At 54.2% G+C, this 26,545-nt stretch overlaps 1 protein-coding gene across 3 annotated transcripts in view; it reads right to left on the bottom strand.

Annotated features, from left to right (window-relative positions):
• Nucleotides 1-647: 647 nt before the first annotated feature.
• The window catches only part of IFFO2 (intermediate filament family orphan 2), a 51,141-nt gene continuing 25,243 nt past the window's right edge, over nucleotides 648-26,545 (bottom strand). The window contains exons 2-10 of one of the 3 annotated variants that reach the window (XM_063631155.1): nucleotides 17,434-17,494; nucleotides 16,051-16,146; nucleotides 14,733-14,873; nucleotides 14,166-14,228; nucleotides 13,272-13,411; nucleotides 8,304-8,424; nucleotides 7,751-7,843; nucleotides 6,688-6,818; nucleotides 648-5,021 (exon numbers count right to left, since the gene is read on the bottom strand). In XM_063631155.1, the coding sequence (XP_063487225.1) occupies nucleotides 4,916-5,021; nucleotides 6,688-6,818; nucleotides 7,751-7,843; nucleotides 8,304-8,424; nucleotides 13,272-13,411; nucleotides 14,166-14,228; nucleotides 14,733-14,873; nucleotides 16,051-16,146; nucleotides 17,434-17,494 (952 nt within the window). In that variant the 3' untranslated portion in view covers nucleotides 648-4,915. The remainder of the gene's footprint in view (nucleotides 5,022-6,687; nucleotides 6,819-7,750; nucleotides 7,844-8,303; nucleotides 8,425-13,271; nucleotides 13,412-14,165; nucleotides 14,229-14,732; nucleotides 14,874-16,050; nucleotides 16,147-17,433; nucleotides 17,495-26,545) is intronic. The other 2 variants (XM_055262304.2, XM_055262306.2) reach the window with 2 other exon arrangements.

The following is a 26,545-nucleotide window of genomic DNA, read 5'->3' on the forward strand; positions in this document are numbered from 1 at the left end:
AAAACGGACGTAATAGTACCCAACTCACAAAGCCCCCGTGATCTTAAGCCACTTATTTTTCTCCAGATTACACCATTTAAGATACTTTGGGAGAATTTAAACATTTAAATGAAGAGTAGGAGAGGGAAATTACCTAAGTGCCAAGTATTAGGAATGGCAAAAAGCAAATTGGAATTGGAGGCGGCTATTTGTCTTCATCTTTGGAGAAGACCCTAGACAGGTGGGCTCAGTTCACATTTGGGCAATGTTGCCCTGAACGTGCCCATTAACAAGAAAAACTAGAACGTTGGTTAGTATTAAATCCAGAGCCTGGGAAGGTGACCTCCTGTGGGCACGTTGGACAGCCTGGAGAAATGGGGGCTTTGTGGTTAAAAGGACATCAGTTCCAAACCAGGCCAAGCCAGTTATTGAGCCTGTGATGTGTCGTGTCCTCTCTTCCCCTTCAGTAAAATGTGTGTAATGATTCCTGCTTTGTCATCTTCCAAAGCTTTTATTGTGAGCTACAAATGTAACAGGTGATATGAAATCCCCCATTTTATGGCTAATTAGCTAATGAGTTTGAGTGTTTCTGTAGCCTTCCGTCCTCTTACCCCTCCCCCAACACCAGATCATCTTCTATTTAAAAACAAAAACAAAAAAAAGCACCATCAGTTCTAAGACATTTCACTTTATTTAAAAGAAGCCAATATACAGGATATAAAGGGCATGATATTTACAACAGTACAGTAAACAGGTTGGTTTCCGGTAGGATCAGTAGTCTTTCCGTGAGTATAAATCCCCCCCTTCCCTGTGATGCTAGACCCAGCTGGCAGACAACAGCAACGGTGGGGCAGGATGGAATCATGGGGTATAAAGTCTCCCAGGATGGGGCTAAAAATCAGGTAGATGCAAAAACGTCCACAAGGGGTCTTGCAGGGAAGGGCTCTGCCTCGTTTCTTTGAGGGCTTGGGAGGGAGGGGTCTTGGTGAGGGATTTGCCCAGAACTAACACACAGCCCACCCTGAGCCTGGAAATCATCCATTCACAGAAAATTCCCTTCCAGAGAGAAACTGGCTTTACCTGCACCCACCCAGTCCCCTCCAGACTCCCCACTCCGGGAAAGAGCTCTTCTAGAGCCAGAGCTTGGTGTCTCCAGGGGGAAGACCCCTGTCCTAGGAAACCCCCAGCACCCTGATCCCTCCCGCCCAGGGCCCTGGGGGGAAAACAGCAAGGACTGCAGCCCAGGCTTGGCCTGGAGTAGACACAGCCAGGGCTGGGCTGTGAGCATCTTACACCATTTCCACTCCTGCTCCAGCTGCCTGACCACCTGGGACCCGCGAAGGCCCAGGCTCCAAGGAAGTCGTGTGCTCCCACTGTCACCCATGCTCTGCTGCCTCCCAACCCTCTCCCCAACGCAGCTGGGTTGGAAATGGATCTCGGCAGACCAGAGTCAGAGTAACTAATTAATCAGAGCCCACCCCCAGAGCCCAGCTTGTTCCCTCCCTAATGCGCCTTGTCCCTTCCCCTACCCACCACATTTCTGAATTTCCCGCAGCCCACCCACCCCCTCAGATCCCTGCCCCAAGACTTCCAAGGAGCTGAGGGGTCAGAGGAGAGGAGAATGGGGTAAAGTGGGACCTACACTCTGCTGAAGCTGCTTATGGGTGTGGATGACCAAAAATGAGGACAGAAGATGAGGCCAGGGGACAGGAATGGGTTCCATTCAATCCAGCAACAACATGCACCATGTCTTGTCCACAGGAAAATGCTGGGCTGCCACAACTGCCTACCCTAGATTAAAAAACCCTTCCTTTCATAAAAATAGATGAGAGTCTCTTGCTTTATAAATAGATTACATTTAGCTTAAGTTACATCTTATATTCTCCCCCACCCCACCCCCTCTCCTCCCATTCCAAGTGTAAGTGGTTTAATTCTCCCTAGGTCATCTGAGCTCTACGCACAGAGTTAGTCCACGATGGATTTGGCCTCAAGACATTTTCTCAAGACAAGAAAGAAAAATGTGTTGACTTGCCAATAATTTTTTTCTCTGTTCGGAGTCTCAGAGGAGTGAGTGTGTGTGTGTGTGTATTTCACAACCAACCAGGGAGCCAAAAGGATGCTAGTCTTCCTATCCCTCCCCAATCCTCTGTTTGTATAAAACCCCCCAAAATAGGAGACAGAGGGCAGCGCAGGAGAGCCCATCTGAGAACAATTCTAAAATACCAGTGTCAATATGACACTGGGCTTAGAAATAGAAAGTCAAAATTAAGTATTTACAGCTTTACAAAGGATGGACCAATTCGTCCCAGCTAGGACTGGTGCTGCCCCAGCGAGCGTTGGGGTCTTTCTTGGCAAGCTGTGGGCTCATGGTGAGGGGACAAGCAGGGCCCACTGGCATTAACTGAAAAAAGCATGTGGTGGAGAGGCAGGCAGTCAGGCAGGCCGGACCCAGGAACCAGCCCAGGCGGCAGGACCATCACACTGTGGCTTTCCCTCTCCCACCCACCTGCCTCAAGTCCTCACTCCCAAGAGGAGAGCAGATATTAAAAGCCAGCTGGAAGGGACTCTCAGGCCAGGATCTCTTTCTGGCTCCTGCAGTTTTCAAACTCCCTAGAGTACCCTAGTCCTCAAAGACAAATGACCTATGTATACAAGGAGGAAAGTAAAAATAATACCGCTGGACACCGATCACCACAGTAACCTTAGTTACTCCAATGCTAACACTGCTGCCTTACAGTCTTAAGTCTAAAGATATATCTGTCACCCTCCCACCACCTTGGGGAACAACCCAGGGCTGGCTTCCACACTGCCCACGAAACTCCCACACCACATTGTCCAACGCCTCCCTCAGCCCTGGACGGAGGAGACCCACGAGGGTGGATGTTTTCCTGCCCTCGTGGAAACGGAAAATCTTTTTAGCAGCTGAGGTCCAAGCCCAACTGGCTCTGATAACCTTTGGTTAAAATAAAAATTCAACAACAATAACAACAAGAATCAGGTATGTTTGAACCCTGTAACCTTTAGAACAAGGGTCAGTGAGGAGAGAGAAGGGCCGTCTCTCTTCCAAAACCACTGTCCCTCCAAGTACCTGCCAAAGGGAACTGTTTGGCTAACAAGAGATGCTGACTATGGAAGTGTCACAGCCAGACTGCCGCAGGGGACCCATGGGAGGTGCCCCCAGCAAAAGAAAACAAAGGAAAAAACTCATGACGAAGGCCACCAAATCGTGATAAATTACATCACACGTAGTCACTAACACATTCCCACGCTCTCTCTCTCTCTCTACATATATCTATTATGTACAGTACTTTTAAGACTGTAACACAGGTGGGGGAAACAGAAAAGAGAGAAGAGCTTTAAAGGTCATGGACCCCTGGGGACCACAATCCCAGTCAAACCCAGAGCCCCCTCTGCCTCCAGACAAGGCAGAGGGACTCAAGTTCTAGTCCTTGGGCACATTTTGCTACCTTGACCACTAGAGGGAGCTCCCGGGACAACAAAAAATTAAAATTGGCAACAGACCCACTGCAGTAGGTATGAAAAGTTAAAAAATAATAATAAAGCAAAGCCTACTCAGCTGGCTCCAAGCTGAGATTTGGAAGGGGGAGGGCCGCCACACAGTGCCCTTCAACGCAGGCCCACTCAAGCCATTCAAGTCTTGGGGGATGCTGGCTCAGATCAATACCCCGACTGGCCAGTCGAGGGAATTGCTGAGAGAGACTTACGTGTGTTCAGGAGCAGAAAGAGGATGGTCCTCACTCCAGCTCCTGCCCTGCCAGCAGCCCACCCGGCATCTCTCCTGCCAGCAGCCAAAAGCAGGCAACTGCCAGACAGTCCTAACCCAAGGCGGGTAGAAGGGAGCAGAGACCAGGCCTGGCCCCTTCAGACTTTCTCACAGAGAAATTACAGATCTCTAAGCCTCTATTGTTGGCTGGCGAGGGAGGGAAGAATATCAAGTTATCAGGGCAATAAAGGATCCCTCCGCCCCTGCCCTGAACCCAGAGGTCTGGAAGGGAGCAAGTGGTCAGGCAGGCCAGTGCCTCACAGGAATCCCGGCCTCATGACCAACCTTGGCCAAACCCACACTACCCAGTCAGTGCTGCGACACAGATCACCCTAACCCTGGCCTCCTTCCCAGCTCCAGGGGGAAGCCAGGAGCCCAGAAGAGGTTCTGCCTTCCACAATGATATAAGGCAAGCTGCTTTTGTTGTTTGTTTTGTTTTTTTGCATAGTAGTTTAAACACAGTGAGGCTCCGCCTTCCCCTCACAGTGCCTTGTCCCTTCAACTTTGCCACTCGATCCCCCCCAAAAATTAAAATGTGTCTTCCTTCCCTTCCTTCCACCTTTCTCTCCTTCAGGGAGTGAGAAAATTGGGGTGGTCCCTACCCAGGCCTAGAAAGCTCACAGAGGCAAGCGGCTCTTTCCTGGGGGTTGGCAGAGCACCCCAAGCCCCAGGCCAGTCTGGGCTGGCTCAGGAGGAAGGGAGGGCATAACCCATGGCCAATCAGAGGAGCAGGTGGGACGGACGGCAGAAACCACATTACACCATGCCCGGGTTGGCCCGGCCCTCAGCTTAGAGTTCTGTATAAAAACACCTGCTAGGAATAATTCTTTGGAGCTCAAAGTGGCTCAGCTTAAGGGAGAAGGCACAGTTAACACTGCAAAGTCCGCACAGAAGTCTGCATTTGTAATGTGGAGAACAATAGAAATTGACAGCACCATTCCTTGGGTGGGTGGGGGATGGAGACGGGGCACCCGTTGGTGGTGTGGAAGGAAGGAAGGAAGCAGCAGTCCCTCGGGGCCTCCAGAGAAGGGAGGGCAGAGAAAGTCTGTGTGGTGCGGCTTTGAACCCCACTCCGAGGGGCCTTCCTGACCCCGTGAGGAGAGGTGGCAGGGCCCCATCACCAAGACCACCAGGCTCGCAGGGCCTCAGTCATCAGCTGACCATGGGCTCCACATCCGCCTCCCGCTCAAACTCATCCTGGATCTCATCTGTACTTCCTGAGTCGCTGCTGGCCACGGAGCTGGGGGACGGTGAATTCCTGAGAAGCACAAGAGAGTGGGGAAATTCACAGAGCAGCCCTGGGCCTCTGAAGGGTCAAGGAGTGGGAAGGCTGAGCTGCCACTGCTATAAGATCTACCCTCAGAGGGGCCTGGCCCTGAGCTCTTGCCTCCCTCAGCTATGCTTAAGATCCTTTAAGCTCATGAGGTAACCCCCTGCACCGGCCACTACTCAGTCTGGCTGTGTTGGCTTCTCTAGGAAGAAAGCCCCTTGGGAGCTGGACCATGGATCAAGCTTGGCCGTTACCCTCCAAGCACCTAACCCAGGTCTGGGCACACAGTAGGTGCTCAGTAAACCCTGAGTGACTCAGCGCTCAAAAGGAGGCCATGCAGGATATGGTTAACATCACTGGGCTGCAGTTCTGATTCTATCTCTGGGGGCGGGGGAACTTAGGCAAACTGTTTAACCTGCCTAAGCATCTGCTCTTCTGTCTGAATAATGGAGATAACCACAGTGGGCTCTGGCGGTTTGAGGAGTTAAAGGTCTGAAAGGCAAGGCCACGGCCCTGCACACAGATCTGCCCCCCACAGAGCTATCCCTCCCTCTGGTACAGTAATGCAGCAAAACGAGGAAAACAATGACAACGTATTTTGCTGTGTGGCAGGCATTCTCCTCATATTAGCTCATTCTCAGCATGGCTGTCCCCCATCAAGGCTGTGTGTCCTTGAAGGCAGGGGCTCTGCTTTATATGCCATGCCTGACACATGTCAGTCTCCTGGGGACAGGCCCTGGGTTGGAAGAAGATGCTATGGTTTGGCTGTGTTCCCACCCACATCGCATCTGGAATTGTAGTTCCCATAATCCCCATGTGTCATGAGAGGGACCAGTTAGAGATAATTAAATCATGGGGGCGGTTTCCCCCATCCTGTTCTAATGATAGTGAGTTAGTTCTCACGAGATCTGATGGTTTTATAAGGGGGGGTTTCCCCTTTGCTAGGCACTCATTCTCTCTCCTGCTGCCCTGTGAAGAGGTGCCTTCTGCCATGACTATAAATTTCCTGAGGCCTCCCTAGCCATGTGGAACAGTGAGTCAATTAAACCTCTTTCCTTTATAAATTACCCAGTCTCAGGCATTTTTTTTTTGAGATGGGGTCTTGCTATGTTGCCCAAGCTAGCCTTGAACTCCTGGGTTCAAGCGATCCTCCCACCTCAGGCTCCCAAAGTGCTGGGATTACAGGTGTGAGCCACCATGCCCAGCCTCAGGCAGTTCTTTATAGCACCATAAAAACAGACTAACAGATGGGAAAGGAAGGGAAATCACTTCCTGTGAGCAAATGGGAGCATGCCCTGTCCACCTCCTCTGCTCCCCAATTTAGCAGAAAATGGGGCTTAAGCTCCTTGACGGCAGGGGCTATCCTCACTGGCTCCACCATCTTGCACAGAGCAGGCCTTTGACAAGTATCTATTGAATCAACAAGGGGCAGGGTGGTGGTGAGACTTGCATGAGGTTAGATATGTAAGGCATCTGGCACATAGGTGTGCTAATAGTCACTGGATGGATGGATGGATGGACGGACAAACAGATGGACGGACAGACGGACGGACAGAGAGCTAGGTTGGGAGCATGAAACATGGCCGAGTTGCAGCCTTGGGAATTCCCCTCCAAGGACACCACAGCTGAATCCCCTGGGAGGACGGGCAGGTACCTGTCTGCGGAGCCTTTGATGAGCCGACGGCAGGTCTCCATCTGCACGTCCAGGCCTCGCTTCATGCTGCACATCTCCATGTATTCATGCAGGTGTCGGTTCATGTCACTTTTGGCTGTGGCCAGCTCGAGCTGGGAGGAACCAATGAGGAATAAGGGTGAGGGCAAGTCATCCTCGTGGCAGAAGCCTCAGCAACCTCCCCTCCTGGATTCCTCAGGGATGGTGCCATCGAGGCCACCACTGGACACCATGCCATCAGGACCCTGCCTCCAGACATCAACCTCCCTCATCCTCTGCTCTCTGCACATGGGTCCATGTCCCCTAGAACTCCCTCTGGCCAAAGGGGAATGGTTGCTTAGCAACCCCAGCAGCAGCCTGGCTCTGATGCACCCCGGCTCTGATGCACTCCACCCAGTTCTGATAACTCAGCATCTCTGGGTTCCTTTATCCAGACCTGATTACAAAAATCCTGAAGGCTTTTTCATGTTTCTGACTCTTGTCCTCTATCAAGTGATACTTCCTCCAGGGAAGGAGCTGGGCTTCCCTTTCTCCTGCATAGTAGCAATGACTGTCATTTATAGAAGTGATCACGTGCACAGCCTCTGGAGCCAGAGAGAATTATACTTCAATGCTGCTTCCTGGCCGCAAGGCCTTGGGCAAGTCACTTGGTCTCTTCCAACCTCATCTCCTCCTCTGTAAAAGGAGTGCACGGTACCTACTGCATAGGGTAGAGGTAAGGATACCAGGCGTATTCAGTACCTTGCGTCACTCAATTATCACTCGAATGTCAGCTCTGTGGTTATTATGGGATCGTCATCTCAGCTACGTATATTCTTTTTAATTCTCTGAGGCAGGCAAGGATCACCACCCCCATTTGACAGATTAGGAAACTGAGGCCCTAAGAAAGATGTTACTCGCCCCTGAGACCTCCTGACTTCCAATCCTGCGCCTGCCCCACTCTACCAACCCTTGCCCATGACACATGGGCGTTTGATCGCCAGGATCTCAACCATGTGGACCTCAGGAGAGCCTCACGAGTGTGCTCCACGTCCCGAGCCCTCACCTCGATCTGACCTATCGTTTCCTGGTATTCCTTGTCTCTCGTCTTGAAGAAGGATTCGGTCTCGTGGATCAAGTTGCCCAAGTTTTCCTCTTGCTGGGGAAACAGAACAAAGGGGACAGTTTAGTTTATTTATTTATTTATTTATTTATTTATTTATTTTTGAGATGGAGTCTCGCTCTGTCACCCAGGCTAGAGTGCAGAGGTATGATCTCGGCTCACTACAACCTCTGCCTCCTGAATTCAAGCGATTCTCCTGCCTCAGCCTCCCGAGTAGCTGGGATTACAGGTGTACACCACCAGACCTGGCCAATTTTTATATTTTTAGTAGGGATGGCATTTTGCCATATTGGCCAGGCTGGTCTCGAGCTCCCTACCTCAGGTGATCCGCCCACCTCAGCCTCCCAAAGTGCTGGGATTACAGGCGTGAGCCACCACGCCTGGCCCAAAGGGGACAGTTTAGCTGTGTGGCAGGGGCTGTAGGAAAATAACAGGGATGAGGGACCATTGAAAGGAGGTGCCCCCTGGCCTTTGGGAAGCCAGGCGCCGGGCTTACCTCGCCCTGCAGGTCGATGGTCGGGTTGCAGTTGGTGAAATCCTCCCAGAGCAGCAGCGTGTCCTCATTCTCTTCCCATGTCAGGCTGTCACAGTCGTCGTCAAAGTCAAAGGTCTCCCGCCTGTGGGGATGACACCAGAAGGCATGACTGAACAGAAGCCAGGCTCCACGGACCCATACAGGGGACAGAAAGGGGCAGCTGCCCAGCGGGTACACACCTTCAAGGCTGTCCTCAGGAAAGACAGGGGTAGTAAGCCAAAGGGGGCATTCGCCTTATCCAAAAGGAGTTTAACTCTTTTAAAATGCAGAATGTATTTATGTATTGTTTATACAATTAAAAATGTATATTTTTTAAATGTCAGGCTATAATTAATTGGGACTAAAGATATTTTCCTCCAAGTCCAATCTTGCAATTTTCCTCATTCATTTAACAGCTATTTCTTGAGCCCCTAGTTCGAGTGAGATGCTCAATATAATATCATGTTCTCTGCAATTTGGAAAGGTTGGTATTATACCTATTTTACAGATGGAGAAATGGTGGCTCAGAAAGGATAACTCAACTGTCTAAAGCCACACAGCTAGCATGTAGCAGAAACAGGCTAGAATGCCAAATGTTTCTGTTTCCTACAGCTTTTTCCTCCCCATCAACATACTCCCCAAGCACCCGTTAGGTGCTGGGCACTGGACCAGCCACTAAGCATGCAGCAAAATGCAACGCCCTCAAAACAATTCCACCCTCAAAACAATCCTATGAGGTAAGCATAACTATCATTCCCATTTTGCAGGTGAGGAAACAGAGGCTCAGAGGGATTCAGTGGCCTTCTAGACCAATACATGCTGGAAATGAGATTTGAATTCAAAGCCTGGGAGATGTCAAGACCTCCCTATTGGCTAGAACTAAAAGTAGGTTGACCAACCAGGCAGGTTTGCCTGGGACTAAGGGGTTCCCAAGATGCATTGGTTACCCCAACTGGAGGAGACCTAAAGATCAGCTCATCCAACATACCCCTCTTTCCAAGGGGAAGGCTGTCTGTAGGAGTGAAATCACTTGACCCAGTGCATCGGTAGCACAGGACAGTGTGGACCCTGTCTCCAGGCTGCCATCCCAGGGCTCTCCCCATTGCCTGCCCTCCCTCAACTCCCTTCCTGGATCCTCCGGAGCAATGAATATTCCCAATGGACTGGGTTGGGGGCTGGGCAGGTCCCAAGAAGGCTGTCTGGTAAAAAGCTGTCTCGAGCGCCCCCTGGAGTCAGGCCGGGCCGGCTCCCCTCCAAAAGCCATTCCCACAGGAACCCATAGGTGGCTCCCCGAGTCCAGGGTCCTGAGCTGGTGGGGGCGGGTGCTGGAGTGGGCCGTGTGGCCGGGAGCTGCCAGGGTCCAGCGGTCACTGCATCACACACTCGATTCCTGACTTCACTTCCTTCCCAGCGTCTGGGATCTGAAGGAAACCCCAGCCGAGGGACAGGAAGCTGGAAAGGACAGAAAGACGGGCAAGAAAAGGGACTTGGAAGAGGCCTCCACTTCACAAATCTGCAGAGTGGGGCTGAGACGGAGCCTTGGCCCCAGCGGGGGAGAGCCGCACATTCTCCCTCTTCTCCTTGGTCTGAAGCCCAAACAACCGACTTAGATCAAAACAAAACACAAGTCTAACACGGCTGTATTATTCAAACACTTCATCAGATCCGGCCAGGGGCAGCCTGGCTAGGGTCCTGCCCACAGCTGATGGAGATGTCCATGGGATAGGCCCAGGGCCCCGCCTGGGGTGGGGTCAGGGCGGCCCACACAGAACTGCAGAATGGGGGTGGGGGGTGATCAAAGTGATCAGAGGTTTCGTTGTTTGTTTTTTTTCTTTTGAGACGGAGTCTCGCTGTCGCCCAGGCTGGAGTGCAGTGGCGGGCGATCTCGGCTCACTGCAGGCTCCGCCCCCCAGGGTTCAGGCCATTCTCCTGCCTCAGCCTCCCGCTTAGCTGGGACAACAGGCGCCCGCCATCTCGCCTGGCTAATTTTTTGTATTTTCAGTAGAGACGGGGTTTCATCGTGTTAGCCAGGATGGTCTCGATCTCCTGACCTCGTGATCCGCCCGCCTTGGCCTCCCACAGTGCTGGGATTACAGGGGTGAGCCACCGCGCCCGGCCTGTTTGTTTTAACTTAGGTAACTTTACAACCAGCTAAATCTAATTCCATACTGAACCCAATTTAGCTCTATCAACACTGAGGCGCCCACTCCTGCAGCCAGTCTCGCCTGACTTGGATCTGAATGCTCTTTCTACACACTGGAGCCTTTGCCCATGGGGCCCCCTGGCTTCCACTCTGATCTGTCTTCTTTTGTAGCTCACCCCATTCCTGGTCAGCTTAACAATGCCCTGGGGACTTTATAAAAGCAGGGACAACAATTTCTCTAGATAAGTCCTTTAATTTAACCACATGGACCCAGCCTGGGCTCTCCGGGGCATACAATCCTGTCTTAGGCTCAGAAACGCCCAGGGCAATGTTCAGAAAACCTAGACCCAACCACTGGTTCTCTCCAAAAGCCCCTATTGGCCGGGTGCAGTGGCTCATGCCTGTAATTCCAGGACTTTGGGAGGCCGAGGTGGGTGGATCACTTGAGGCCAGGAGTTTGAGACTAGCCTGGGCAACATGGTAAAATCCAGTATCTACTAAAAAAACACAAAAAAAATTAGCTGGGTGTGGTGGTGCGTGCCTGTAGTCTCAGCTACTTCGCAGACTGAGGCAGGAGAATTGCTTGAACCCGGAAGGTGGAAGCTGCAGTGAGCTGAGATCACACCACCACACTCCAGCCTGGGCAACAGAGCAAGGCTCCATCTCAAAAAAAAAAAAAAAGCCCCTCTTGGCAGGCAGCAGAAGATAAGAATATGAGATGGGGGGAATCAAGAGGAATCAAGAATCTAGGGGTCTCCTTATCACCCTTAAATAGCAAACCCCGAAAATACAGCTCCCATCTCAGTTCTGTTTCAAGGGAATGGCAGGTCCAGGAAGTATCAGGCAAAAGAGTTCTTGTCCCCACCCAGTTCCAACCCTGCCCCTGCCTCCTGTCTATCTTAAAAGTCGGCCTAGAATAGGGACAGAAGAGAGAATTCTCTTCCAAGCATGGCATGGGGGACAAAGCACTGGACCAAGAGTTGGGGGCCTGGCTCTGTCCTAACTCCGCGTGTGCCCCTCTGAGCCCATTCTCTCATCTGTACAATGAAGGGTCTGGGCGGAGTGAGCTCTGGACTATGGAATTCTGAGCCAGCCTCAGAGCTGTGCAGGGAGGTTAGGAGAGCCCGTGCCCCGGGCTTTTGAAACAAATGATGTCAAAGGTATCTGCTAGAAGGAGCATGCCCTCTCTGGGGGGGCTCTGGGAAGTGGCAGAGCCTCCCAGAGCTCTGATTGGTAGCATTTGCCGATTTCCTGCAATGGCAAATTTTAAGGTACTAATATGACATCACTGAGCCTGGAGTGGGTATAGTAGCTTCTAAGAGCTGGCACCAGCAGGCTCGCCCACTACTGACCATACCCAGCCCAGACCCTGCCACCACCCCAAGCAGCATTTCCTACTGAGAGCGCACTAGCGTGGGAGGTGGCCTGGCTCTGAATCCCAGCTCAGCCACATACTAGCTGAGTGGTGTTGCTCAACTCCCTTGTCCTCTCAGAGTCTCAGTTTCCCTATCTACAAGAGGGGAGTGATACCCCATCTCCTAGGATGGGCGTCTGGAGTGAGCAAAGTGACATTTCTGAAGCCCCCTCCAAGTGAACATCAGGAGCCATTTCTGCAAGCTGTGCAGTCAATACAGCCAGCCCACCAAGAGCAAACTAGTGCAGGTGGGTCTGGCTAAGGTCTGCTCAAGAATAGCCCACAGGCTAGGTGCGGTAGCTCATGCCAGTAATCCCAGCACTTTGGGAGGCAGAGGTAGGCAGATCACTTGAGGTCAGGAGTTCGAGACCAACCTGGCCAACATGGTAAAACCCTGCCTCTACTAAAAATGCAAAAATTAGCCAGGCATCATGGTGCATGCCTGTGATTCCAGCTACTTGGGAGGCTGAGGCAGGAGAAACACTGGAACCCAGAAGGCAGAGGCTGCAGTGAGCCGAGATCTGGCCGCTATACTCCACGCTGGGTGACAGAGTGAGACTCTGTCTCAAAAAAAAAAAGAAAAGAAAATAGCCTACAAATAAGACCACATCTGCCATTGCCCCTTCTGGGTTCATGACATCCTCAGACACAGATATGTCTACACATGACCAGAGAGGGGACAGCCCAGCCCCTGTATCTCATGGGCAAGAACACCCCTTCTCCCACCGCTTTTTTGGAAGAAGCTTTCAAAGGAAAGGCAGGAGAATGGCAGAGAGGGAACACAAAGGATTCTGGTGAATGGAAGAGTATGCGCCTGTCCAGATTCTGCAGCTGCCATCCAGCCCTGTCAAGTCAGCCCCAGGCTCAGCAATGCCTGACCTCCTCAAGCTTCCAAGAGAGGCTGAACATATGAAATTTCCCAAATTACAAATGTTGAAAATGAATCTTGGCTGGGTGCAGTGGTTCACGCCTGTAATCCCAGCACTTTGGGAGGCCGAGGCAGGAGCATCGCTTGAGCTCAGGAATTTGAGACCAGCCTGGGCAACACAGCGAGACCCTGTCCCTACAAAAAAATTTAAAAATTAGCTGGGCATGGTGGCACATGCCTGTGCTCCCAACTACTTGGGAGGCTGAAATGAAAGGATCCCTAAACCCGAGAGGTTGAAGCTGCAGTGAGCTGTGACTGTGCTGCCGCACTCCAGCCTCCAGCCTCCAGCCTCCAGCCTCCAGCCTGGGTGACAAAGTGAGACCCTGTCTCAAAAAAAAAAAAAAAAGGAAATGAATCCAAATTCTTCCAGTGCTGCGGGCTACTCTCAGCCCAAGCCTCCCGTTCACCACCCCTGCCCAAGCAATCCGGGGAAATGGAGAGTGTGCGGGCCACGGGGATACTCACAGCTGGTTAAACATGCGCTTCATCTCATCGGTGATGTTCATGGAGCCAACCTCATCGTCCGAGAACCGGTTCACCTCCCCATCCTGCTCGGAGATGTCATCATCGGAAGCCACCTTACGCTCTTTCTTTTTGGGGACCACCTGAATTGGAAAGGAAGCAATCAAGGTAACTGGGGGGCTCGGCTAGGATGGAGGGTAGGGGCGAACTGGGAAGGGAGCCGGCATCTCACAGGATGATGAGCATGACTGGGGCTGGCCAGTGCCAGGAAAGGTGCAGGTCCTCTAAGAAGCAGGCGGCGTTAGCAGGAAGCGCGAGGTGGGAGACATGCATGGGGACACAGACGGCCTGGACTCTTCCCTGCCCTGGGCGGCCTGGTGTGTGCGCCGGCTCAGCTCGCCCTTTTACCACAGAAGCAGCCCCACAGTTTGGGGAGAGGAACAGGCCAGACAAGGACACAGAATCACCTGGGATATCTCAGAGCCAGCCAGAGAGGCAGAGAACCCCTGACAAAGGCCATATGGCCCCATGCTGGCCAGAGCCCTCCTGCTTACATGCAAAGGCAAAGGACAGACGGCGCAAGGTTCACCGAAAGCTTCCACTCCAAGCAGACAAGCCATGAGCAAACGAAGGCTGCATTGGCCTCCCCTGCTTCCAGGCAGAGGGACAGCAAGAAGGCATGGAGGTGGAGAGAAGGCCCCAGGGAGGCCCAGATCTGGCCCAGCAACGTCAAAGTCACACACACAGAGCGACAACACACCGTATTGCCCTGGGCTCAAGCAAAAGCCAAACCACAACCCGAAACTCAAGAAGCAGCCTTCGGAGAATGACATGTGCCTCATTCGGCTGGACTGGCCCCCCAAGCCCTCTCTGGAAGACAGCCTCACTGGCGCTAACCTGATCGCCGTCTCTCGGGGGCACCCACACTTGCACGTTAGGTCGGGGGGGTATCGAGAGCCTCTTTGGGGGGGAATGAAAAATAGTCAAAGGCCAACAGCTCCTCTTCTGAACTCTGAGGCCTCTCTACCAGAGCTCAGGCCAGCTCCCCCAGTTCTCCCCATAACCTGCCCAGGGTTCCCCAACCGTGGGGATGACGCCCAGTTCTGACACCCAGAGGAAGGGGCAGGAAGCAGGGCAGTGGGTACAGTGTGGGCTGGTGAACCAAGCTCTGGAGGGGCAGGAGACTGATTTCTGCCACTTCCTTCCTTGAGCACAGCACATCACCCCCTGGGCCTCGGTCTCCCCAGCCATAGGATGAAGCAGTCAGACAAGCCTATGAGTCCACGGGTGCCTGATTCTACATTTTCCTGGGGAGGCCACAGGGTCGGGTAGTGCTGCCTCTCGGGGAAGGGGAGGGAGTGAGTGGGATGTGGAGGGAAACAGGAGTTGGCTGGGCAAGGGTGGAGGCCAGGGCTGCTCTGGGAGAGTGGGGGGTTGGCTGGTGAGCAGGGCAGCCCTAGTCACCTGGAAGATCTTGGACACGTCTTCCGAGTTCCGCTGCTGTGCGACATCGCACAGCTTGGCCGTGATATCGATTCGGCGGCAGATGTCCATGTCCACCTTCATGGCCTTTTCTTGGATCTTTGTGTCCAGGTCTGTCATGGGCTGCAGGGAGGACAGCAGGGTTTACATGAGCAAGGGATGGAGCAAGCCTGCAGGGCTGGGCAGAGAGGTGGGGAGACCCCTAGGTGTCAGCAGGGGTGGTGCGAGGAGGCCTCCAGAGTCCGAGGGTGCCTTGGGCTTTTCTGTGGAGTGGAGGGCTGCGGCGGCGCTGCTCAGGGTGGAATGGGGTTGGGGCCTTGGGAGTCGGGGGCCAGTATGACGCCGTGTGTGCTGCTCTCCCTAAGGGCTAGAAGGCATCCTCCCAGCAGACACAGGGTCTGTGTTTACTTTGTCAGAGCGAAGAAAAAAGACAACTCCCGCTGGAGAAAGATAGCCCTTCTTTTCCCACCTGCACGCCCCACCTGTCCCCCACACAGGCAGCTCTCTCTCCTGGATGCCTCCCATGGCCGGCAGTGGGAGTCATTGAGGACCACAGGGTAGATCCCCTTGGACACAAGTGAGAGGGAGCCCAGTGGCCTCCAACTAGGGTCCTGGGAGGCTTCTACCAACCACACCCAGCTTCACGCCCCTCCACACCAGGAGCCACGCCAGGCTCAGTCACCCATGTTCTGGCCCCTTCTGCCTTCTGGTGGCGTCTCCCCCTGTACTGTCCACTGTTTGAAGGGGGAGGAGACCTGGGTCCCCAGCAGCAAGGAGCCCTTTGCTGCCAACAGCTCCCCCCAACCCACGGATACTCAGAGGGGCCCCGGATTGTCAAAAAGACACGCACGCTGGCCTTTCCTGACCTCATGGAGCAACCCTGCCAAAGGCCGCTGGGCCTGCGAGTCTCTCAGGCCCGCACAGACCAGACGGCACCTGGCCCAACCTGCCAGACGCCCCGCTGCACCCAGACACCGAGGCCTGCCCTCATCAAGGCGAGCTGGGAAGGAGTGGGAGCAAACACACACAGACCATCAGGGGAGCCCGGGGGAGGGCGGGATGGGTTAAGCGGCAGATTAATGCATCTCTACTCAGACCGAGGGAAGCGGAAGTGGGGAGGGGGCGGGAGGAGGGTGCCTGGTCTCCGATGCATCCAATGCATCCGTCATCCTCATGGTCAAACACAGCCAGCCAGGATTCTAACTAGAAGCCGAGCTCCGGAGCCTCGGAGGGAATGAAGCACTTTGCATGATGGGTGTGGGGGAGGCCATGACACCCAGGGGCAGCGGGCGGCACTTACGTCACTCATAAGCCCCTTAAACACCACCAGCTCGGCCTTGAGCCGCTCGATCTTCTCGTTCATCTCCTCCTGGATGGCGTCAGCCTCCTGTGCTGCCTGCGGGGACGGAGATGGGGAGGCTTCAGATGGGCTGGGTCCTCTGGGGATAGGAGGGTCTGGACACCTGAGTCCAGAGCCCTAGGCACCCAATGTCCACCCCAGCTGGGCACCTACATGCCAGGGAAGGGGTGCCAAGGACCTCGTCCCAGCCTGGCTTCCCACTGAGCACTGCTGACTGCTTAAAACACTTTTCAAAGGATTATCCATTACGTGGGAAAATCCATGGCAGGTATTAAAAGAGCAGGTTAATTAACAAGCAATCCTATTACATTAAAAATATGAGATCAATCCATGTGAAATTGCCACTATTGGGCCATCTCTGCTTTCAAAAATGACAATGTCATGTGTGTCGACCTAACATGTGTCTAAAGAGCGTGGGTGTGTGTCTGCACAGACAAGATTGGAAGGTCACACACCAGTTTTTCAACTGTGGAGGGGTGGAACTGGAGATAATTTTTATTTTTGTGCTTTTCTATACTTTCCACATATTTGATGATGAACCCATTAAATTTATAAAGAAAAAAGCACTTTCGTTATAAAAGAAAGGGAGATATTCAACCTTTTCCTTCTACACATTGACAATTATATTAATCTGTCTCTAACTTTCTTAGACGATAAATGCTTTAAGTAGCAGAATGCAATTTCTAGACATTTTTGGAAGAACCTTTCATGCCTTCTCATGGGGTTGCTACTCTTGTTCCCATTTGACAGAGAGGAAAATAGAGGCTGAGAAGATGAAGTTTGCTGCCCAGGTTACACCGCAGGCGGGGGAGTTGCAGAGCCCAGAATGCAGAGATTCCAGCTAGAGCAGCAAGGGGAATGTTCCCAAATGCCCACCACGGAGAGCCTGCTCAGGCTGGGAGCCCACCTGCGACGTGCCCACCTGCCCTCTCCAAGGCCTTCAGCCCCAACCGAGGGCACCCTTCTTGCCTGGGGGCTTACAAACCATCTAGTCCAAGCCTCAGGTGGGGAGACAGTGACTGGTGAGAAGGGTCGCTGGTCCCAGGTTATATAGCGGCTGGGACTTGCACCCTGGGACCTGGACCCAGGCTTCTCAACCCCTGCATCAGAGCTCTTGTGCAACACTGTGCTGGTCCGTTCCTAGCTTCCAAGCAGAGTAAGTGGAAGGGGTCTCTTGGCTCCATAAAGGAGAGACAGGCAGTAGGAAGTAACAGAGTAGGGGCTGTGCAAGAATTTCTTGGCTTTGCTGCATGAAGACTGTGCCCCTTGGCCACATGGCTCTCTGGCATGCCTCTCCTGGTCGGGATATCTGAGGGCTCTTACCTCCTGCAGCGTGTCCACCATGGTCTGAAGGTTCATGCGCTTGGTGAGTTCCTCCTCCCATCTGCAAAAGCCAAGAGGAACGGGCGGTCAGAAGGTGAGTTCCCTGTGCCAATCCAGCCCTCAGACACAACCCCAACACCCACCCGGGGCCTATCTTGAGCTGGGCAAGGAAGATGCATTGGGGCCTCCATCCCTGCCTGCCCTCTGGGAGCTCCCAGCCCAGGGGAGGTGGTGTGAGAGGACAGCCAGGCTGACGTATAACCAGAGTACCAGGTGGTGGTGACAAGTGCCACGTTAAGGTATGAGCCCAGCACTTCGTGAAGACAGAGGTGGCAGGGACCACCACCCTGCCTGCACGCAACCTGTAAAGTGCTGTGCAAGCACTGCTGCTCCTGTTGTTGCTGCAAGATGCAGTAGCAAAGCCGGTCCTCAGGAGCCAGCTACAGCCAGCTCCACTCTCAGGCTCTTCTTCGCACCACAAGAAACAAACTTTTATTGTGCTAAGCATTGCGATGCCCTACAGCCTACCCAAACCAACACAGAACTCTCCTAAGCAGGTGTATCATTCCATTTTACAGATGTGGAAACCGAGGCTTGGAGAGGTTAAATAAACGTCTTGCCCAAAAACACACAGCGAGTCAATGGGTGGGGCTTGAATTCAAACCCAGGTTTGTTTTATTACATTAAAACAAAACTCAATAAATACAGTTCCCACTGATTTAGCGTTTACTATGTGCCAGGCCCTGTTGTTCCAAGGGCTTCCACACCACTACTTTGACATGTGTACCGCCCAAAGCTGAATAGGAAAAGCGGGAGGGGAGAAGGCAGAGGAGAGTTCAGTGGACCCCTGCCCTTAACTGCAGGAAGGGGTGGGAGAAGTTCCCTGAGACTGCATGATAATACCAATTCCAGAACCACCTTCACTGAGACTTATTTGTACCAGGCACTGTTCTACATGAAGTTAATTCAATCCTCGTAACAACCTACAGCGTAGGTACCGTCGTTATCCCCAGGTGCAGAAAGCAAGGCCCAGAGGCACAAGCTGAGCCCAAGGCCAGGGTGAGACAGTGTGGAGCTAGGACTGAAACCCAGGTGGGGAGGCTCCACACTGGTTGCTCAGAATCCCCTTGTGGAGCTCCTCATAGGCCCAGGAACTGTCAAAGCCTGAAGGCCCTAACCCAGCTCCTCCAACAGAGTTCCTCCTCCCCGGAGGAAGCTGGGGGCAGGTTCTGTCCCGCCTGGGATGTCTGTCCATCCTGGGACAGACAGAGGAGCTTCTCTCCTTCCTCACCCCACTGCTACCCTCCGTACATGGCCTCGGAGCAGGGCAGTCTGAAACCCTTTTAGGATGCTGTCGGGCCAGCTAAAAATAGGCCAGAGGGGAGGGAGGGGTGGAGAGCCGATTACGTCACTGGCTTTTGGAAACAAGAGAAAACGGATACTGTTCGCATACACAGAGGAAAATTCCTCCTCTCTGCCACAGGAGACAGCCCCGGCCAGGGCTCCTGGAGGACACACACTCTCTCCCTCTCTCCCTTTTCTCCAGCCTTTCCCAGCCCCAGCATTAGCTGCTAAGGCTGAGATCTGCATGGGCTCCCAGGTCCAGACCTGGAGGGCAAGGGGCTGGGATTCCTGCCAGGGCTGGAGGGCACAGAGGAAGCTAAGAGGGGACAGGAAGGGAACCTAAGGGCCTAATCCAGCCAGGACCATCTCACTGAACCTCCCCTCGTTGTACAGATGAGGAAACTGAGGCCAAGTGGTCAAGCCATTTGCCCAGATCACCCAGTATATCAGGAGCAAGGCTAGGAGTCCAGTCCCAGGCCCCTCTCACCGAGAGGAGCAGGCCCCATGTTGGGGACAGGAATCACAATGGGGTGAAAGTTCCCAGGCCACCCCATCCCTGCCCAGGAGCACAGGGCATCTGGGGCTTCCCTCAGGGAGTAAAGGCTGGAGCACAGGTCCCAAGCTGAATCATCTCTCCTGGCCACACTGCTCAGAGCAGGGAAGGCGACTCAATTCCAAAGCCACTGAGCAGGGCAGGTGCAAGGGTGAGCCCCAGTGTGGCTCTGGCTGCAGCCTGGTGTCTAGAGCCGGCCTGCTAACACATCTTGCAGCAAGAGCAGGAGTGGCAAAGAAGGGCACAAAACATAAAGAATGACATGACTCCTCCCTTGGACGCAGGCACACAGGGGCACCTCCCTGACACTCCCCATTTCCCAGAGGGGCCCTTGGGAATGAGGCCCAGCACCCCTCACTTCTCCTTTGAGCAACCGTCTCATGAGGAAGGCAAGGCAGGGGCCAACAGACCCCTTGTACAGATGGAGAAAACGAGGACCGGAGAGGGAACGAGACTTGCCCCAAATCCACCCAAAGTGACAGCGGGAGCCCAGATCTTTGGCTTTCCAGACACAATAACAGCAAGAGCACCAGCAACCATTAACTAGGGGTACGGTCTGGGCCCCACACACCCGGTTCACTGCCTTGGACACACACATCACTGGCTTGAATGTGAATTATTAACCCTCTTGGGGAAAGAATTTCTAACTAAGCCCATCTTGCAGATGAGGGAGCTGAGGTTCAAAGAGGTAGAGTAACTTGTCTAAGGTCACACAGCTAGCAAGCAGGGAGCTGGGACTCAAAGCTAGTCCAGTCTCTACAGCAGCGAGTCTCAGCCTAGAATGTACACACCAATCACCTGGGCATCTTATTAACATGCAGATGCCGGTTCGGCAGCCAAGGGCTGGGGCAGACAGCTCCCCAGTGATGCTGGGCTACAGATGGCACTGAGTGGCCAGGCTCTGAAGACCACACAACCCAGCCCCTCCACCTCACCTCTCCCTTCCTGCCCCGAGTTCTGCAACCCCCCAACCCCACATCTCAATCGTGTTTCCTGAGCTGCACATACCAGACCCCCAGGATGAGCTTGCACAAATGATTTCATGGGCTTTTTATTTCCAAAGCCAGACTGGGGAGGCAGCCGGCTGGCCTGCTCCCAGGAGGTTGAGGACAGACCCCGCATGTGGACAGCAGCTGGCTTGACTGAAGAGCCTGTCGCCCGCCCTGACATCCCTCCCGGCAGTGGTGGAGAAAACCTGGCTCAGCCAGCTCCAGTGTTGACAATGCAGAAAAGCTCTGTCCTTGGACCGTTCTGAGGACTGGCGTGAAGGGCCAGGTGGGCGATGTGTTTCTTACGGCACTCCAGACACCCATATTCCCTGCCCACCCACCCAGAGCCAGGGAGCACTCAGCTTAACTAAGAACTGGTCAACCAAGTTGCTGGCACAGAGATTTCAACACCTGCTTCCCAAGCACAACCCTCCCTCTTCCCTGGGTCTGCCCACAAGAGTAAGGTTTCAGTGGGGAGGGTGTTTCAGGCAGAGGGACCAACAGAAACAAAGAGGGCAGCAGCAAAGGACAGGCCAGGCGCTGTCTGCCACCGAGAGGCGGGTGCACCTACTTTGGATCAGGGGTTTGCGGACATCGTTTCCTGTCAGCCTGCGCCATCCCCGCTCCCAGCCCCAGCCCACAGCTGAGCAAACAACTTGCCCAAAGACTGCCTAGGAAGTGGCAGTGCCTGGATTCAAACCCAGGTCTGGCGGAATCCTACGCCTGGGCCCTTTAAGACTGAAAGGGGAAGGAAGGCTGGAATGAACATAAAGAGATCACTTTGGGGGCACAAAGGCCATTTTCCTCGAGTCTCCCTCGGCAGTCCAGGAGCTGTTCTGTTGGCTGGGGAGGGGTCCTTTCTGGTCTTTTGAAGACTCCAGGATATTGACAGGCCTGCCACTGGTGGAAAATGAGGTGACAAACACATCCCAGTGCTCTCTGCGGGGCAGGGTCTTTCCATAGATCCCCTCCACCATACTGCACATGCACTGGGCTGGAAAGCTACCCTGTCACCACTTTACAGGTGGGAAAATGAAGACCCAGGGCCTATGGACAACTCCAGCCGCGGCCAACATGGCTTGAATCACTGAGAGCCGCACCTGCCCACCCTGACCCAACAGCTCATAAAACTTCCAAATCCTTCTCTCTTCTAGCGCTGGATGAGAGAAGGGACATTTATTGATTACCTTCTCGGTGGTATCCACCACGTTAGGCACTCATACCTCCCTCTGTAAAATCCCGCTGAGCCCTCCCCTGGGGATCGTCCCCATGTTGCAGATGAGGCTCAGAGGTCAGGTAACTCATTTCCCCTCTTCCTCTCTCCTCCTCAGCCTCCTGAAACCCTAGCCATTCTCCCAGGCTTGTCTCAAATGTCATCTCTTCCCCAAACCTCACATCCACTTCCATTGTTTGCCCCACAGCTTAGAGCAGCGGAGGCCCCAGGATCTCCTCTTCCCCAGTGGCATGGTTGTGGGATCCCACGGCACACAGCTCTTGCCCAAAGGAGCCAGTCCCATGATGCCAAAGCCAGTGATGGCTCCACTGTGCGGTCACCGCCACTTCCACCTTCCCCACCACCACTGGGGGCTGGCACTCATCTCGGGAGGTCTCAGGCACAGAGACGGGGCAAGGAGGAAGCAAGAGGCAAGGTCCCTGGTCTAGGTGGGAAAACAGGCACAGGAGCCGGGTCTCAAATCAGGGTCCAGTCCTTCTGCAGGCCCAGAGAGCTAGTTATGATGATCATTCTTGTGCTTGCTGCTGTATTCCCTGCACCTAAAACTGGCTGGGCACTTGCTAAGGAGTCAGATATTTATCGAATGGATTGGTTGGATGGATGGATGGATGGATGGATGGATGGATGATTGAATGAATCCAAAGCTGCACTTACTCCTCAGTGCCCTGATGGCTCTCGCCTCCAGCCAGAGCTCCTTTCCCCCAGAGCATCCTTAGCCTGAACCATCCCAGCCCAGGGGCTCACGGGAGGCAAATTCCCAGCATAGCCCCTGCACTCAGCTTCATCCATTCGGCTCCAGAGCCTCTCCTGGGAGAGGCCAGGCCAGGCCACGGGAAGGGATGGCCAGGGCAGGAAGCAGGCAGGAGAAGGAGAAACCTTCCCTTTCCCACTTCCCACAGCCCTGGGCCAGGGAGGGGAGACAGGGATGTCAGGACAAAGAGTGCAGGGAGAGGAAATGACTCCACAAAAGCACACAGCAGCTGAGATCGGGGGCCTCGGCCACCATCTTAGCAGAACAAGCACTCTCCGAGGCTGGTGGCCAGGAGGGGGAGGTGGCAGCACCACCCCAGCCAGATGTGGTCTCTCCGCATTCCTGAGGAGCCACCACTGGAACCACGTGAGGGACGAGAAGTCTCTGCTGGCCACTGGGGAAAGGGGGTGGGCAGATTCTATGCCAGTCCCCACCCCCACCGCACTCAGGGCCAGTGCCTCCCCCTCCCCCGTCAGCTCAAGATGACACACAGACCCGCAGGAAAGGGACCGACAATCCTGCCCTACAGAGGGGCGGAAGCCCAAGCTGAAGTCACCAGCAGAGGGGCTGACTCACAGATTTTTCACTTCCTGTGCAGTCAGAGAAAGAGGCTCGAGGCTCCCGCTCAGGAGGAAAGTAGGTGCAGGCCCAGGAAAACAATGAAGGCTCCAGGGATGAACCTGGGGCTCCTGAGTGAGCATCCCAAGACACCAGGGCAGCAAGAGACGGGTTCAAATCCTGCCCATCACTTCCCAGTTGTGTGATTTTGAGCAAGTCAGTTACCCTCTCTGGGCCTCAGCTGTCCCCTCTGTGAGTCGGGAAACCAGCCACCCCATTTCAAAGGTGGCTGTGAGAACTGCAGGAAGGGGACGGTGTGGGTGAAAGCACCCCGCACCAAGCAGACCATGAGTGTTCAGCAGCTCCATGTGAACTGCACAGCGCGTGGCTGCCTCCCACCTCCAGAGTTGGGAAGGAGGTGTGCAAACGGCCAACACCTTGCGGGAAGGCAAGCGGCCGGCACGCCTAGGCCGACTCACTCAGGTGAGGGGAAACGAGCTCAGGTGAGGCTGGGCTGGAGCCCTCAGTGGAAGACTTCATTCTGGGCCAAGCATGGGCCTGGCCTCTGGCAGAGGGCAGGTGGGGGCAGAGGGCAGGTGGGGGCAGAGAGCAGCTTCCTTCCCGGAGGGTGGAGGGCTGGCACCTTCTCAGCTCCACCCTGGCCTCGGGGAGCTCACCCCACTGCAGCAGGGCTGGGTGGAGGTGGCCAGGGAGCCATGCTGGAGCCCGGCGGCTCAGACCACAGATTTGGCCCGGCCAGTGCCCCTCAGCTCTGCGCTGCCCTAGCTCCTGTGTTTGCCCACCTGCAGATGCACGGAGGCATCCTCACAGCAGAGCCAGGGCCAAGCCTGGGGGCCCCAACTGGCTGTTCTTCTCTAAAATAATATCTGAGCTGGAGGAAGAGGCTGCAGGCACAGTGGTAGACCAGGGGAGCCCTTTCTTCAAATGCAGTTTCGCAGAAGCTGATGGGTTGGGAAGACCAGAGCAGGCTCCCCGGTGGGGTCAGGGCTGCGTGCCCCCAGCAGCTCCCACTTGCTTCTGCTGAGCCCTTCTAGAGAACCCGAAAACCACAACTGAGTCAACTTCCTCCTTGCACACCATCCCCCTCGAATACCACAGATAATTCATATTTAAGGCAGAAAAAAAATCCGATAAGGGAGTGGGAGTGGGGCAGGGCTGGGAATACAATGTGGAAATCCCGCCACCACTGCTAACACAGGGCTCGCCTCCCGGGCAGCTCAGCACTGATGCACGTGTGGATGCGTTGCCTCCTGACTTCCTCTCTCACGTGGCGCACTCCCCGAAAATGGACAGCCAATAAGCACAAGCCCCTGCACATGGAAGAGGCCCCCTCCTGCCTGCCCCAAGCCCCACCCCCCGGGGACACCTGGCACCACCTCTTGTGGCCTCCCCGCTCCCATCTCCATGGAGCCCCTGATCCCTGGGAAAGGCTGCCTCGCAGACGTGCCCATTGGAGCCCGGCTGCCCAGCTGTACTCTGCTGCTCTCGGAAGGAAAGACAAATTAAATGCCAACTGATTGTCTCCACGGAGGAGGTATTAATTTAATGTGAACACTTAACCAGGGCAGCCGATTCCATTACAGGCGGGCAGTAATGGCCTGGGCAGGACGGAGCACAGGCTGCACGCTGGGGATGGGGGCCAGGTTTGAGAAGCCACTAATCAAGTGTGCCCCAGCACACTGCCTCCCACACAGACACACAGAGCTGATTTCAACCAGAAACGGCAGCCTCCTCCAGGGATCCCAGCAGGCCAGGTCTGCGCAAGGCTGCTCAGTGGAGAGGCAGAGGGGTCTGACATCCATAGGGAAGTTCCCTGTAGAAGAGAGGTACTGGGCTAGGAAGCAGGAGGTCCTGGTTCACGTCCTGGCTATGTTGCTAATTCGCTGCATGACCCTGAGCAAGTCCCTTCTCTGCCCTGGGCCTCAGTCTCCCCATCTGTAATAGGATCTCCCAAAATCCCTTGGGACATGATATTTGCAGTGCTATTTGCACACCCTGGATAGGGCCCTTCCTTGGAGTCCAGAAGAGGTGACAGCCTCAGGGACACCAACTCCATCCAGAGTTATCTTGGGTGCCATCAGGGCTCTGACAGCCTGCACTCAACAGCACCCACTGGGTTCCCTCTCCCAGAAGAAGAAGCAGCAGTGTGGTGTGGGAGCATGCATTCATTCGTTTGCCCCTCACTCATTCATTCCATAAACAGTTCCTGAGGGCTTGCCACGAGCCCCACAGGCCTTAGAGAGTCGAAGGTTGTAGGCAATTCTGCAGACCTCTCTAGGAAGGGCGGGTGAGCTGAGAAAGTCATCTGCCTCTGTGTGATCCCCTGAGGGCCTGCCTACCTCAAGGTAGGAGCCTCAGTCTCCACCTCTGTAAAATGGGGATAGCAATCCCACCTTGTAGGGCTCATGGACGGATCAGGAGAGCAGGTTCAAGTGAGGCACACAGGTGCCCTAGACGGATGATGGCCATGCTCTTCACCAGTGTCACCCTAGCTCTACGTGCCTGGGTGAGGGAGGGGCAAATGGGTGAGTGAAATCTGGACCCCCTAACCAAGGACACTTCTCCATCCTGTCCTGGCCCTCTGGGGACCCAGGAGCAACTGAGAGAGGTGGCACTGAAATTGAGTTGCTAAGGAGTTTTCCCAGCAAGGAGATGAAAGTGAGTCCCATCTCCAGGAAGGGGGGATGAGCTGTGTGGGGTCATCACATTCCCCCAGCTTGTTTCCTGGTGACCAAGGGGACCCTTTGCAGGGCAGCTAGCTGGTTTCTGGGTTCTCTGTGGTGAGCCAACAGGACTTGAGAGATGAGTGGGAAAGAACGGCAAGCCCCTAAATGGGCTCCAGCCCCCAGCCACACACCCCTTCAGGCAATAAGGCAGCAGCCTTGTGCAAGAAGTCCTGAAGCTAGTCCCTGCCTCTGCCCCAGCTGGCTCTGTGATCTGGGGCAAGTCCCTTACCCTCCCCTGGCACCACTTTCCCGTCAGTAATGCAATGATGTCAAACTGGATGAATTCTAAGGGGCCACCCAGCCAAGCCAGAAAACAACTTCCATGATCCCTGGACAAGCACCCTACACTGACCACAAAGCCACCTGACAAACCACAAATGCTCAAAAGCCAGCTGAGACGTCTTGTCCTTGCATTCCAGCCAGTGTGTGTAGTGAAGAGGGGAGCAGGTACTTTGGAGCCAGAGGGTCCTGGGATCAAATCCCAGCTATCCATCTTGCAGTTCTGTGACCTTGAGCAAGCTATGACCCTCTCTGGGCCTTGGTAATCCCTCCCAGCTCCGAGGGGTTTTGCCCACATTCCATGGAATAGCATATGAAAAGTGCCCAGAACAGTGCCTAGCCTACCATGAGCATGCCATTGGTGTCATTCTCATCCTCACGACCTCCCAATGACAGCTGCTCAGAGAGGTGGGGAGAGGCTGGGAGAATGCTCTCGGACCACATTGTAAGTGAGGGGGTCACACTTGAACCCAGGGCCATCTGACCCCAAAGCCACTGTCTGCATAACAGTCATGTCGTTGATGGTAATGAAAATGAGCTAGATGCCGACTTCACCTGGCTGGGTGGCTGGCAGTACAAGGGGATGGGGTGGCAGAAGGAAAGAAGCCACATGCTAATACCACAGAACCCCCCTATCAGCAAAACCCACTGAAAACC

Source organism: Symphalangus syndactylus, chromosome 22 (genome assembly GCF_028878055.3).
Source record: "Symphalangus syndactylus isolate Jambi chromosome 22, NHGRI_mSymSyn1-v2.1_pri, whole genome shotgun sequence".
Lineage (NCBI taxonomy): Eukaryota > Metazoa > Chordata > Mammalia > Primates > Hylobatidae > Symphalangus > Symphalangus syndactylus.